The sequence below is a fragment of the Rhipicephalus microplus genome, chromosome 1 (assembly GCF_043290135.1).
Source record: "Rhipicephalus microplus isolate Deutch F79 chromosome 1, USDA_Rmic, whole genome shotgun sequence".
Taxonomy (NCBI): domain Eukaryota; kingdom Metazoa; phylum Arthropoda; class Arachnida; order Ixodida; family Ixodidae; genus Rhipicephalus; species Rhipicephalus microplus.
In genome coordinates, this window is record NC_134700.1 from 271,539,793 (window position 1) to 271,554,088 (window position 14,296).

The 14,296-nt window shown below is 44.9% G+C and overlaps 1 protein-coding gene across 2 annotated transcripts in view; it reads right to left on the bottom strand.

The window, feature by feature from the left end:
- Window positions 1-14,296, bottom strand: part of LOC119165020 (integrin alpha-9) — a 60,562-nt gene that overhangs the window by 21,372 nt on the left and 24,894 nt on the right. For both annotated transcript variants that reach the window (XM_075894624.1, XM_075894621.1), the window contains exons 9-16: window positions 11,567-11,641; window positions 10,062-10,205; window positions 9,149-9,251; window positions 8,283-8,377; window positions 4,991-5,093; window positions 2,624-2,669; window positions 2,318-2,478; window positions 918-1,078 (exon numbers count right to left, since the gene is read on the bottom strand). In XM_075894624.1, coding sequence (XP_075750739.1) covers window positions 918-1,078; window positions 2,318-2,478; window positions 2,624-2,669; window positions 4,991-5,093; window positions 8,283-8,377; window positions 9,149-9,251; window positions 10,062-10,205; window positions 11,567-11,641 — 888 coding nt within the window. The remainder of the gene's footprint in view (window positions 1-917; window positions 1,079-2,317; window positions 2,479-2,623; window positions 2,670-4,990; window positions 5,094-8,282; window positions 8,378-9,148; window positions 9,252-10,061; window positions 10,206-11,566; window positions 11,642-14,296) is intronic.

The window sequence follows — 14,296 nt, forward strand, 5'->3', positions numbered from 1 at the left end:
GAATGAAGTCCGACAGGGCAGCCAGTGGCGCACGTGCTTGGGAAAGGCGTAGAGAACAATGTCACTGACGGCGCAGCCAATAGAAAAGTTTTTAGGAGCACCAGGACAGACGCATCTTAACTCTAGAGCGTTAAAGTGCTCGTTCCGCAGAAATTCGAGCGCCAGCGTCGTTGGCTGTGAGCAAAAAAATCATCATCTTGTGCATTACCAAAAAACCAACAATGATGCAAATAGCATAAATCGTAGAAATTTTCTGATTTCAATAAGGATCGAACCCGGGTACTTTGCGTGGCAAGCACGTGTTCTACCACATAGCCATTCATCTGCTTGTAACTACAACGAAAGAAAAAAAAACTTTCCTCTGTTTGGAAATTTGGTGAAAATTACCTTCATGCTTTACAGGAGAGAGAATCGAGACAACGAAGAAAGGGATGTTAACCAATGGTGCTTTACAAACACACGCGTTTTGTATACAGGCTTCACTATACGTGTGATCTGGCAGTGATATTGCGTGGTACAAGCTTCCATTGCCATCGGGAGTGATAAGAAGTGATTACTTGTCATTTAGAGCTGATCATCCACTACAAAAGGCACACACGTTACGACGCGCAGAGACCACGTAGAGTGGGCATAGCAAGTTCCAAAAGATTTCACGTAGATAATTACTGGATGTTTAAATCATGTTACCCCATTACTCAGAATGCACTAGGGTCACAATATCGCTATTGCACTCAACTCCTAAAGGCGAAACTTAAGGATCCCCAATTTCGTTTTTCGCTTCGCTTAGCCATACACACCGTTCACTGTAAAAAAAAAAAAAAACACCTGGCACAACCCCGGTCATTCATTCATTCATTCATATACCGTGCTTTCACAGGTACACTTTGTAATATCTCTATGCGGCAAGCGAAACTTACATCTAAGTAGACGAGGCGGCTTTCGCACGTCGTGTGCCCTCTCCTCGCTCTTACAAGCGAGCTGTAATTGTCGACTCGGTTTTGGTCGCGGAACATGAATCCCCGCGCGGGACGGTTATCCATCTTGCGGTTCACGTCCAGCGTCAACTCTATCTCCACATCTGCGAGAGGGCAAAGAAAAAAACAACAACAACGCAGAATTAAATGCAATGTACACCGAGGTCACGTGTTAGCGCAATGAGAGCAGTATATATTGATACACAACAGCCGGCACAGCCTTGCTGCAGGAAAGAGAAAGACGACGTTGGCTGCTGGTTGTTGATGAGCTGTCGCCATCTTGTTCGCCGAGCACGGTCCATCGTATATAACTTATTATATACTGTCCATCGTATATAACAATATTAACACCAGGTAATTTTACTGTTAGCCTCACCGCATCCCCTTTAGTTTCTAACTCAATTTATTGCTCCGGGTTTTTTGACGGTAAAGAAGGCGGCAGCCAGGCGGTCAAAGTCAAAACACTTTATCCGCAAGCTTGTGCACCGAAAATCAAGTGAAACTTTCTATATGTGCTCGCGTAACGCGCGCAGTCTTGTCTAAAAATAGTCTGGTACAATCGAGATGCTTCACAAAGGTGGCGTAGTGGCCTGTGCCTAGCGATGGGAGGTTGTCGGTGAAGCACGATCGCAAAAATAAACACATAAGCAAGCGTGGTGTCATCATGACATGCAGTTTGCTTTGTAATCTTAGTTCTTGCATTACATTTTTTTCATTTATTTAGTTAAGGTCATGAAACAAGTGTTTCACGATACTGCTCTGTTACCTGAGCAGTGACCCACTACTTTTGTGGTGTCCTACTTTGTTTTAATGCCACTGATTTACAAAAGGTCATCATCATACGTCCCGGTCCATTTTTCAGCCTCCACGACTCATTTCACAGAAAGATAAGATTAAGACGATTAAAATTATATGCTTTTCACATGCCACTCCCGCGTTATAAGGCGTGCCAGGCATTCTTTATTGTGCATCTAAATGAAAGTACACGGGTGCTTTTGCCTTTCCTGTGCCTCAAAGTTTGCGGCCACCATTGGCTGGAATCAAACCCACGTCCTCAAAATTAACAGCGTGTCACGTTAGCCGCAGAGCTATTCAGACGCGTGGCTTAAATCGACATTAAACACCACACGGCAACCCTTAAGAAACTGCTTTGTCTTTTCTTTTGCTGCTACATATGCACTACAGTGGGATTCCAGGCACAAGATCATGTTAACCGCACTGCCCTCAAGCAATTACTCATAATGAAGTTACTTAACAACAAAATAATAAAAAGACGAGCGCTACATTGAAAGCAACCTTGGATGTGGCCAGTGTAATCGAGGTGCTGAAGATCATATGCTCACCGGTAGCATTGGGAACAAATGTTCCGGTGTACTCGATGCAGGTCGTGAGCTTGAAGCACGCAAATTTCGATTTGTCGGCGACTTCGCATTTGTTCATGTCGGAAGTGATCATTGCGACCTCGGGCCTGATGACGCCCCTCAGCTGCGCAATGGGACGGGACCTGAAAACGACATTATAACTTGAATAAAAAGAAACGCACTTTCTAGGCACCAATAAACAAAAAGTGTCTATCATGTATTGAATGAGCGATAAGCAGATAGCGCCTGTTAACGTGAGGCGGTCACGCAAGATATTTTCAAACTCACCTAAAGAGCACGGCGTTGTCTGTCACGTATGATCCGATAAGGACGTCTGTCAATGAAAAAAAAAAAGTTGAATGAAATATAAAAAATATACCAAATGAATCACACTTTGACAGGGAAGAAGAAGAAATAGAGGGAAAGGAAAGGCAGGGATGTTAACCAGTCTGGAACGACCGGTATGCTACCCTACACTGGGGATAGCGATTTGGGAGTTTGAAAGATGGAAAAAGGGAAAGAGAGGAGAGCACGCACACACGTTGGGCTTGCAAATGCTGATGACTTCGAACACGTTCACGCGCACTGACGAAAGTCCGAAAAGACGCGGTTTTAGTCCACTGCAGCGTTCCACTGAGTGATGATGCATGCTTCCTTGACTTCTAAGAAATGATGGCGATCGTTAGCCATATTTCTACTCGAGCGATTCAAGTACTGGGCTTAAGGCGTCCAGCACTTTGAGAGCGCTTCGAGCAGACGTTGTCCCCATGTCATACAAGATCTCTCGGATAGCATTGGCATGAAATAACGAGGCATGTTTATGACTTTACCATCTTTCTTATGTGTTTCATCAGTGGTTGGTGAAGACCCCTGAGTGGGCGTGGTCTTTTGACGTTCTATGGTTAGCGGATGACTTGGAAGAATAGGACAGGCTGACTGCTACACCAGTTGGATGCAAGCCGGTACAACGAAATGAATCAAGTCATCCAAGTGAAATAGGTCATGTGACACCTGGAATTATTGAAGTTCCCAGAAAGAAAAGATATGTTGAGCGAGGCTGGTCCGTGCTCGTAACAGGAAAAGAAAAAGGAGCCCAAGGGGTCTGCTCTTAAATTGAAGTAGTACAGTTTCAAACTTCGTAACATTTCGCAATTAACGGGGACGAACATTATTGTCGATGATATGACGATGATGATGATGACTTCTTTGGTCCAAAAAAGACGTGGGAGAGACCACGTGCCACTAGGCTAGTTACACGATACCATAGTTTTTTTTTTTTTTTTTTTGCGGTTGTTGCATCAGGACGTTTAGATTACGCGAAAGGAAAGCTTCCTGCTCCACTCACGCGAGCTGGTCGAATGTGAAGGCGTGCAAACGAATAACCGAAACTACGTCATCTTCAGTTCCTTTGGCGAGGCCGCGTTGCACCATGCTTGTAGCTCATGCCGTGGCATCCGTGACAGTATCCGGCTGCATGTCGTTGCTGGAGCTAATCTCGAAGGCAGATGGCGCGGCGTACCGAAGGTGATGTCACGGTGTTCGCTCACAATCTCAAAAAGGCCCACGGCCCCGGCCGCTCTTTCTTTTGCAGGAAATGCTATTTTCGTTCACAGTTGAGAGCTTTTACGTCGGTTTTCAGATTCAGCGGCGGTATCAAAACATTACTCATTGCAAGGTCACTTTTTTTTTTTGAAAAAGTGCATCGGCTTCCAATTAATGTATATGATTGGACTTTCTATACTCGCTTTTTTTTAACTATACGGCTATTTGTCGATGACCGTGAACTTCATCAAAAAATTATAAAAACTTTTTAATAATGTATAAGTAAATTATTAATCAGCAGCTGTGACGTCTCAGCAAGCCATAATATTGCAAGAATATTTGAGAACTTCACCAAAAAATTATAACCACATTTAATAATGTATAAAAATCATTAATCAGCTGCTGTGACGTCTCAGAATATTTGAATTTCCAAATTACAATTGCACAATGCAACAAAAAAAGATATCAAACCACCAGGGAAGGATTGTTAGTGCCGTGCAATAGTTTTATTGTATAAAGCTGCCAAGTGGTTCGTTTCATGTAGTCTAGCTCTAATCGACGACGTCATACTGTTCTGAAACTCCTAAAAAAATTACCGGGTGCTCTCAGCCATCCGTTTCACTGAACTTGAAAGCGAAACGAGTCTTCATCTTCTAAGTCAATGCGCTGAACTTCCCGCGCCCCGCTCCGAACGCTTTCTGCAACCACACGTGCTCTATAACCAGATCTCCAGGACCAGGCCTGCATTTGACCAAGCAACCATTTCATAGGATGACGTCGCCACGTGATGCAACATTATGTGACGCTACAGTGTTGTCATGATGACGTGACAAAACTGAGCGGTCCGTGACGTTATTGTAACGTCATATACGGTGCCGTCATCACGTGATTTTATTTTTTTGTGCCACTCGTGGGAAGAAGTCGTCAATTTTCGCGTTTCACGAGGTATCAAGGCTGTCGCCTTAATAGTTACAATGACGAGTAACTATACAGGCGTCAGCAAACGTTTGCCGTTTTCCACAAAGGTGAATGCATATATAACAACGGACCCCACTAAGACACGTTATTTATATGTCATTCATTCACAAAAAAACGTCTCACAAGCTCGCTCACCGTCGTAGTGGTTCGAGTCGACGTCCATCCCCTTGGAGATGCTGATGCCGAACCCTTTCAAGGGCGTCCCGATGCGTAACGACACGGTGGTCGCGTCTATCCTCTGTGCACGCAGAACAAAAGAATGAGGTGGAAAAGATTGCTCCGTCAAGGTAACTGCGAAGTTTCAAATTTAGACCCGCAATATTTATTTATTTATTTATTTATTTATTTATTTATTTATTTATTTATTTTCAAATACTGCACACCTATGCAGGGGTATTGCAGGAGTGGGTTACATTTTCATAAACAATTCACGCTGTTAAAATGAAACAACATGGTGGATCTCATATTCTCATATACATAGAGCCACGACAATTACCAAAATTGCTGGTCTCTGCTCGCTTTTGTCATATATGCGGTGCACAATAAACGCAAACACCCGAGCAAAATGAAGAAATATGGAAATAGCATAGGGAGTTTAAAATTTCAAGGTTCTTCGCGAGCCGCAGTAAAAAGAAAAAAAAAGAAAAGGACTAGTGCCGTATATAATAAGACGATTCACGCCTTGGTTTATAAGTGCGTGTTGACGACACAGACGTCTTGTATGTGAAACGATGCGGTGAAGGAACTTCGGCATCGTCTGTTCCGTATAGTCGATCCCGAGAAAGGCGTAAGTTGAGGTAATTAACGAGCATAATGATACAGTAACAGGAAAAGAGCTTATGGCGAGTTAGCGCCGATTGATAGATATATGATTGATAGAGGTCACTAGTGTACTGCGACAGTCATTTGGTCACAACGCTCCCCATGTAATCATCCATCTCTCGTTTCACCCATCATTTTTTTTTTCATTTTGTCCGGGTAGGGATGGGAGTTTGCTAAAATAATTATTTGTATATTGTAAGTTTAATTGTGCAATTCTCTTATGAAAAAAAAAAGGGCCACTGGTTCGCAAGATGCAAAGGAAAATAATTATTTGTAAATTGTAATTTTACCTGTGCGATTATCTTACGAAAAAAGGGCCATTGGCTAAATGTCCGCAAGATTCAAAGGTGGCAGACCGAAAGAGACAACTTACTATACTTAGCTATATCAATATCCAAAAAAAAAACATCTATAAGTCGGCAACAAGGAGTTATTTGACCTGCATGGTTGGCTTCTATTGGCCATGTTTTATTCCTGTACTTTTAATTATTACTCGACTTATTGACAGCAAAGCTGAATGAATGAATTCATTTATTCATTATTTCATTATAGCGGGTAGAGGATGGATACAAACTGTGTAGATATAAAGCACCTCATCCCCGAATTTTCGCCATACCACCCCTTCATCCATTTCTCAAATGCATGGTAGTGAACCCGACGTGCGTCTGGTTAACCTACCTGCCTTTCCTTGCTTCCCTCTTTCTCTCTCTCTCCATGCTGCCCAAGTTTAAACGCGTTCACCACGCAAACTTTGGTGCGGTATCCACATGAGCCATAAAATATATTGTTCAAACTCTGCGTCCGCATATTTAGTGCAGTGCGTGTGAGTGACTTTATGTGTTATGCGACTGTTACGCGTGTATGTAACTGTATGTGTTTATCATTGTATATATCACTGTCATCACCCGGCAACTGGAGTAGCCTGTCAGCTGAAAAACCAGGCAAACCTCCCCAGCTCCCCATTAAAATAATTCTCTCTCTATCTCTCTCTCTCTCCGCATACTTAACAAGAGCGCATTACATTCTCATATTTCCTATACACAACCCGCTGGTGTGCTTATGGTGCCCGATGGTCTCTTATCGAACTTCAGCCACACACACACACACATGTATATTTAGGAGCAAGCCCGCCGCGGTGGTGCAGTGGTTATGGGTCTCGGCTGCCGACCCGATGGTTTCGGGTTCGGCTGCGGAGGTCACATTTCGAAGGAGGGGAAATGCTATAGAGGTCTTTGTACTGCCAGAGCACGTTAAAGAATACCAAAACTTTCGCAGCCCTCCGATACGGCGTCTCTAATAATTATATTGCCGTGCTGGGACGTAAACTTCCAGATATCATTAATCAACTGAGGAGCACAATAAAGACCCGCAGGTCGAACAAATTTCCGGAGCCCTCTACTACGGCGTCGGCATCCCCTCGCATTCGTGTTTCGGACGTGAAAGTCCGACAATCATTATTCTATACACCTGTTAAGGTTGCCTGTGTGTTTCTGCGATAGAAAAGAAAACTTATTTCACTTGCTTTTTCATGGCCATTGTCTGTGTCCGTCGAGGTAAGTGCGCAGATATGCTGCGCAGTGTCGCGTGAAGCGTTTCTCTCTGCTGTAATGGTTGCGATGAATAGCGTCTTACGCAAGCGCACCTGATAAAACGTGTCCAACCTGGAGTTCGTACATATCCAAGCAAAAGTCTACAACAACAAAAACAGCAACAACAAAAGAAGCAATCATGACACGACCAAGATGATATTTTCGGTTGACAATCGAAAATAGAAGAGCTGGTAGACGCTGAAGCAATTTCAAGAAAACTTGATTATGAGAGACGCCGTAGTGGAGAGCTCCGTAAATTTCTATCACCTGGGGTTCGTTAGCGTGTCCCCAAATTTGAGCACACGGGCCTACAACATTTTCGCCTCCATCGAAAATGCAGCTACCGCAGCCGGGATTCGATCTTGCGACCTGCGCGTTAGCAGCCGAGTACCATAGCACCACCGCTGCGAGGCCACATACGTTCAAATCTCCGTGAATTTACAAATTGAAGCTCCAACACGCAGAACCTTACTGTATTTTTGAACGAGCTTGATAAACGAGGATACAGTGAGACACACACAAAATCACAAACGAATTGTGTGCGTCATAGTGTTCCTGTTTTTTTTTTTTTCAGGGAAGTAAAAAGAACAAACCAAAACACCTTATGCTTTCCCAACAAACCCAAGAAACAACACCCCTGACGTACAAGAGAGAGAGAGAACACAAGGAGAAAAGCAGGGAGGATAACCAGGGCTGAGCCCCGGTAGGCTACCCGTCACTGGGGAAGGGGAGAGGGGAAGGACAGTTATAGAGGAGGAGATAAAAGGTCACTGACTGGGCCGACGCGTAACAGTTTCACTATCACAAACGATGAAACAGGCCGGTGTTTTTAAGAAAATGCAACAGTGCTTTTGTTGCCTTTCGGAAATTGGATGGGCAGTGCCATGGTCCCAATACTTTCTCGACAGTGACGTACAGGTTTCTCAGAGTCTATTGAACTTCGATGGGCAACATTTGTAAGGTGTATGCCGCATACGTAGTCGTTTGTCGTGGGACGCTCTTGCCTCTCAGCTCACCTGTGCATAGACGGTCCTGTCACCGAGCGTGGGCGACCCATGGTAAATGTACACGGCTCCAACGTCGTTCTCGTAGGGCGCGCCTACGGCCACGTCTGCAGGCATGAGTGATGCAAGAGGTTAGTACCCACCGGTGACACATCGCGATAGCAACATCCCACATATACCGGAATCCGTGAATCACGCTCGCGCTTAAAGACACAGCCGCGATGAAAGCGCATGCGCAATCGTCGCCGCTTCCCGCACGATATCAATTTGCTTTGCACGTTTGCTATTCCCATTTCCGCTCTTATCTCACTCGGCGCCGAAGTGTTGGTTGAGTCTGCATGGCTGGCACCTCTGTACACTTTCGAAATGTTGGCGATATGCAAGCGGATACGAGTCCATATCTCATCCCTTTACTCAAATGCCTTAACACACAAGAAGCAATGAAATAACACTACATTTCTATCTATTATCATAAGGATCGCAACGTTCTCACAATGCTCCCATAAAACGTCTAAGCTGACCACGCACTAAAAAATGCGCGGCCTGTAACCAAGGTGCTGTACCGTCTGGCTGAATTTTGTCACGTTTGTGATTATCGGCAATCAGCTAGTGGCTGTATCACTTTACTAAGAAATTAAGAACCGGCAAGACGCGCCTTTCTGTTTACTTTGAGACTGTTAATCTCTTGTCTGTTTAACCTCGTTTACACGTATGCTTACCTTGTTTATCTTATTTTATTGCTTATTGTTCCTAGACAATGTAGCTCTAATAAATCGTAGAACAATTATCAGTAGTCAGCTATATACACGTGTCAGCTTAATCGAGGCATATATCATGACTTGTCTAGCGCGCGGTAATGTAGATCTTCATCGACGCACCTTGAATTCCGTCCTTGTTAAGGTCGCCGACTTTGGCGATGCTGGTTCCGAAGCGGGCGGCCGTGGCTCGGTGTCCCTCCAAGTAGCCGGAAGCATACAGTCCCTTCGAAGAGAAAGCGAATGTTGGGCGCTTTGAGACAATATTTTTCAATTATACTAAAGCGAACATGGGGCTTCAACGACCATCCTGCTCCTGATACAACTTCTCTATAGACTACAATGATAAAAGCCCCGCCACGATGGTCTAGTAGCTAAGGTACTCGGCTGCTGACCCGCAGGTCGCGGGATCGAATCCCGGCTGCGGCGGTTGCATTTCCGATGGAGGCGGAAACGGTGTAGGCCCGTGTGCTCAGATTTGGGTGCACGTTACAGAACGCCAGGTAGTCGAAATTTCCGGAGCTTTCTACTACGGCGTCTCTCATAATCATATTGTGGTTTTGGGACGTTAAACCCCCCAAATCAATCAATTACAATGATGAAAATGTCACCGCTTTCGCTTTACAGATGCATGATAGGAGGGGTTGAAACGGGAAGGATGTCAAGGAAATTCGAAAGAATGTTTGAAGATTGAAAATAAACTTAAAAACAATGCGCTGTTGAGCAATGCTGAGCAGCTACGGTCTCATTGTGTCGCAAAGTTGGTTTAGAGGGAAGTAAAGAGCATATAAAAACAGCAGAGGGTGCAGATGGAACGTTCAGGTACGGGTTCTGTGACATAAGACAGGTGAAAACCTACCAGGAGATCTGTGTTTGAGGCCTATTGTGCTAGTGTTGACTCAAATAGAATATTGGTGGTGGTTATAGTGTCAAATTTATAATTCTTCATGAAAGAACGGTAACTAATGTTATGTAAAGAACAGGAGGTAAAAAAAGCTAGCAAAAAGAAAAAAAATGACCCCTGTCAGGCACTCACAACGCCGTTGCTTCGGTAGACGTAGACACGTCCTTCATCCTGTCCGTCTGGTATGCTGTGCATGGGGGCGCCCACCAGCAGATCGTCAATGCCGTCCCCATCGAGATCGGTGGCCAGCAGCGAAGAACCGAAATACTCGCACATCTGTACGTGCAGGGAGAGACGAGCAAGCCTTGATGTATTGGTAATTATATCACCGTCATCTTGAGCATCATCACCATAAACAACGGACCGGAGCATATCAGTGGCGAAAAGCATACAAAACCTGGACGCCGAAACCCCCGAAAAGCCGTCGTAATGCTTTCGGATCACGAAACTTGCGCAGAATAAGGTTCGGCCAAGATTGGGGGGGAAAGCAACGCGCCAACGAGCAAGAGCCGATGTCGACACAGAAAGGCAATCATACCCCGATACATTGCAAGCAGCGCATATCTATATAGCTTACGCCAAATATCAGCTAATTCTAAAAGAGACAGGGCTTCCAAGCACGGACCCAAGAAGGAAGTCGGGGCCCCACAAAGGCTACTATAACAACTGAAGAAGCGCACAACGGGAAAAGAAAAAAAGGTACTTATCTGCGCATGCCCATGCATGCAATACGCGAACCTATCAATATGGCACACGTAGTGGCGAAATATAACTGTTGTGACATTTGATTTCTTCTTTATGCATGCCATTCGACGTTTAGCTAACGCATGCACTACCGCTATTATTGATATGTCATGCCTCAATTATCAAACACCCCTCTTCATTCCAGTGCCGGTACAAAACTGCGCGTTCATCGAATTTCGGCGCGTACTATACACTCTGACAATGTAAAGATCAGAAGGTGAGATTCCGGTTAGCGATCTCTTATGTTCCAATAATCTCCGGTTAATGCAGCGGCCCGTCTGTCCTATACGTATACAAGCGACCACAGCTTAAAGAGACCTTATATTCTACTGCACCTAATTGTACACGGCAATTGGCGAATTTGTCGGTGTGTTTTACGAAACAAGTATCGGTCCGCTTCTTGATGTTTTTCTCGCTCATTCTTTTACTGCACAGCAGCACAAGTCTTCCCTAAAGCGTGTTGGAAGCCGTTAAAACAACGTTAACGCCATACCTCTGCGTATCAGTGCATTCTCTCCGACGGAGCTGCTGAAACAGGCGCCCCCCAAAAAATTTCTTTTCATGCCGGCACGACAAACTTGCTGCGTCTGCTAGTCGACACAAGTAATGAAATGCATTTTGCGCCCCGGCTTACAGTTTAAATTTAGCTTGTATCGCGAGTTGAAAGTGCTTTGGCTGGGCCAGATGCTGAAAGCGCGTTGTATAGATGAGACGATGCAATACAATTAATACAGATCTTGCAGACTAGAACGGTCACGTGCCAACCACGACCATGCAGTGTAGTGCCTTAATTATGGTACGGTAAACCGCCATTCTAAGAAAAACAACTATAACACCTATAACGGATGTGCACTGCAACGTTAGAAAACCCTGGACGCAAAGAAGCAGCTCACCTGAGATCCGGAAAGAAGGCTCCTGATCACGACTCCCCGATCGTTGCCGGGTCCATCGATACTGAAGAGAAACACCTGTCAAATCGAAGAGCAAGTTCTTTGTATGCACGGCTGCGTTAAAAGAAAGCAAGACGAACGAGGCACGTTCCGGGTGTACGGCACACCATGCACCAATTACTAAGAACAATTGTGTGATCTGAAGCGAGCACATTAAGCAGTAAGGTTGTTTTATTATTTGATTGAAAATAGAGTGTACAAAAGCAAGCAAGAATAAAAAAAATACTGCCACCGAATGGGCAGCGTGCACGTCTGCCATAGGAACACCAAATGTAAGTTCACATGACAGTTTTGTCTACGAATAATTTGAAAACTCACAAGCTATCATGTGACATTATCGACCACAAACTGTGTGCAAGTTTTCTTACCAACATTTCTATCTCTCGCGTTATCTGAGTGCAGTTTCCACGTACGCTCGTTGCCAATATGCACGGAAACTTGCAATCTTTGACTATACACTTGTCGGTACTGCCGTGGGATTACCGAGCTGCGCGTTTATCGCGTTTTGCTGGACCTAAAAATGTTTATTCATTCACTCATTCACATACCCGCGTGGTGTTTCCAACAAGTGAGGTATGTGAAAGTTATGCATGCCTCTAGCGCTATAATTCTGAATCACTGAAGGCGAAAACTTTTTTTTATTGCGATAGCAATTATATGAACACTCTCGGCTGAATTTTGCCGCCGGCGTCGATGTCATGCACTGTATATATCCGTTTATATATATATGAAAACGTAAAAAAGAAAAAAAATCCAGAAAAATCACTCTGACGCGCGGAGTCGAACGTGGGATCTTTGCGTCAAAAAGCGAGGCGTTAACCACTGAGCCACCCTGGAGAACGTTCTTGAGCAATCAAACGGCAAGCTATTTATATCTGCCACTTACCGCTGCTGTGTTTTCGGCATTACCAGAAAGATGGCGTAATGAGCGCACGTCACCAAATCACGCAGCGGCGCCCGCTCTAATCTCCTATATATACGCATACTTTGCCCGGCTTAGAGAAGGGGAGCGACGCTCCCTCACGCGCCCTTATCTCGCGATGGCGAGAAGGGAATGATCGTACGCCTTGGCTGACCTCGGGCTTTACATGGAACGATTCTGCTGAAGTTACCGGGCGCACAAAGGTCACTGCAATCATTGCAGTCTCCATTCGCGAAAATTAGACTCAGCAAAGTAACAAATGAGACGCTTATTCGCGTGCATCCGTACCTGTGAGTACGTTTCGTGCGTAATTTGTGCGCGAGAATCTCGGGGCGCGTTTCGATCTGCTTTCCATTCTACGCGTGACCTTTCAAATTGTTACTGTCGCGTTCATTGCTTCGCCTTTGTGGCACAGCTGTGACTTTTCTGTTGAAAGTTAGCGCTGTGTTTGTGCTATGTGTCTTCTGCTCTGACTCGTCCTGGATGCGCTATACCTGAGATACTATGAATAACCAACAAGCCCGCCGTGTAACCATATAGTTGTCTTCCTAGCAGTCCTCCCGCCACACTGATTTAAATGTTTTCAAGTAAAGCCTGTAATGATTTCGGTGGCGGCGTCGTATACTATAGTTTCGCAGAATTCATCGCAACGGACTATCTCAGCTGTCAAGTCTCAACGGCTTTATTGTATATATGCGGAAAACGCGCCGCCATCGACGGAACGAATCGATTCACTGAGCAGACACAGGGTGTGCCACATAACTTGAGCCAAGAATTTGAAAGTTAAAGGCACTTAAGAGGCGAATTGAACCAAACCCATACTACTCGCACTAGCCTGTAGGTACTCAGGCTATTTTTTATTTCTCTCCATACTAATTAACAATAATTCTTAACTACCTAATCTTTAATTATGGGCTGGAAACCCAAAATATAAACACTGAGATGTGGAGCACTTTCAGAAACCACCGACTGAATTGTTTCCTGTACGATACGCCTCGCGCTGTATTATTAGTATGAGGAGAAGTAAAAAAAAAATAGCCTGAGTACCTACAGGTTAGTGCGAGTAGTACGCGTTTGGTTCAATTTGCCACGGAAGTGTCTTTCATTTTTAAATTCTTGGCTCAAGTTATGTGGGACACCCTGTATATAGTTTCATATAAATACACTAAAGGGAACTCTGGCGCTATTGTCTATGGGAGCTGCAGCGCACGGTGCTTCAGCGAGCATGGGAATTATGAATAGTACGCGGATTCGGATTTTTCTAAACTTCATTCTTTCGGCTTCGTTTGGCTTCATGTGGCCTAGAGCCGCGTTGTCGCAAAAGGAAGTTCAGTAAATGTTCACCAGTTACACCTCACCACCCAGCCTGGGGGGGGGGGGGCGACAGCCCCACACTCAGAAAAGTTACAAAACTGAGCCCCCCCCCCCCGCTTTCTACAGTGGTCGCCCTAGGCTGCACGCTGGGGAAACCAACAATTAGGGCCGAGTCTAAGACTGGAAGAAGTCATACTTGAAGGAAATACCCTTCCGGAAAAAAAGAAAACGTAAAAGTACGAGGTATGGGGCGGAAAGCTAATCAGAGATGTCTGCACACACTCAAGATACACAAAACCGCGCTACAGTAGATCTCACGTGTGATCGCGCGTGTAAGATCCAACCGTAAGGGCCTGAGGGAGCGACACCCTCTGAGTGGTCAAAACTATCACCATCGGTCGTATTACATACTCACTTCCGTATCATACTATGAGCAC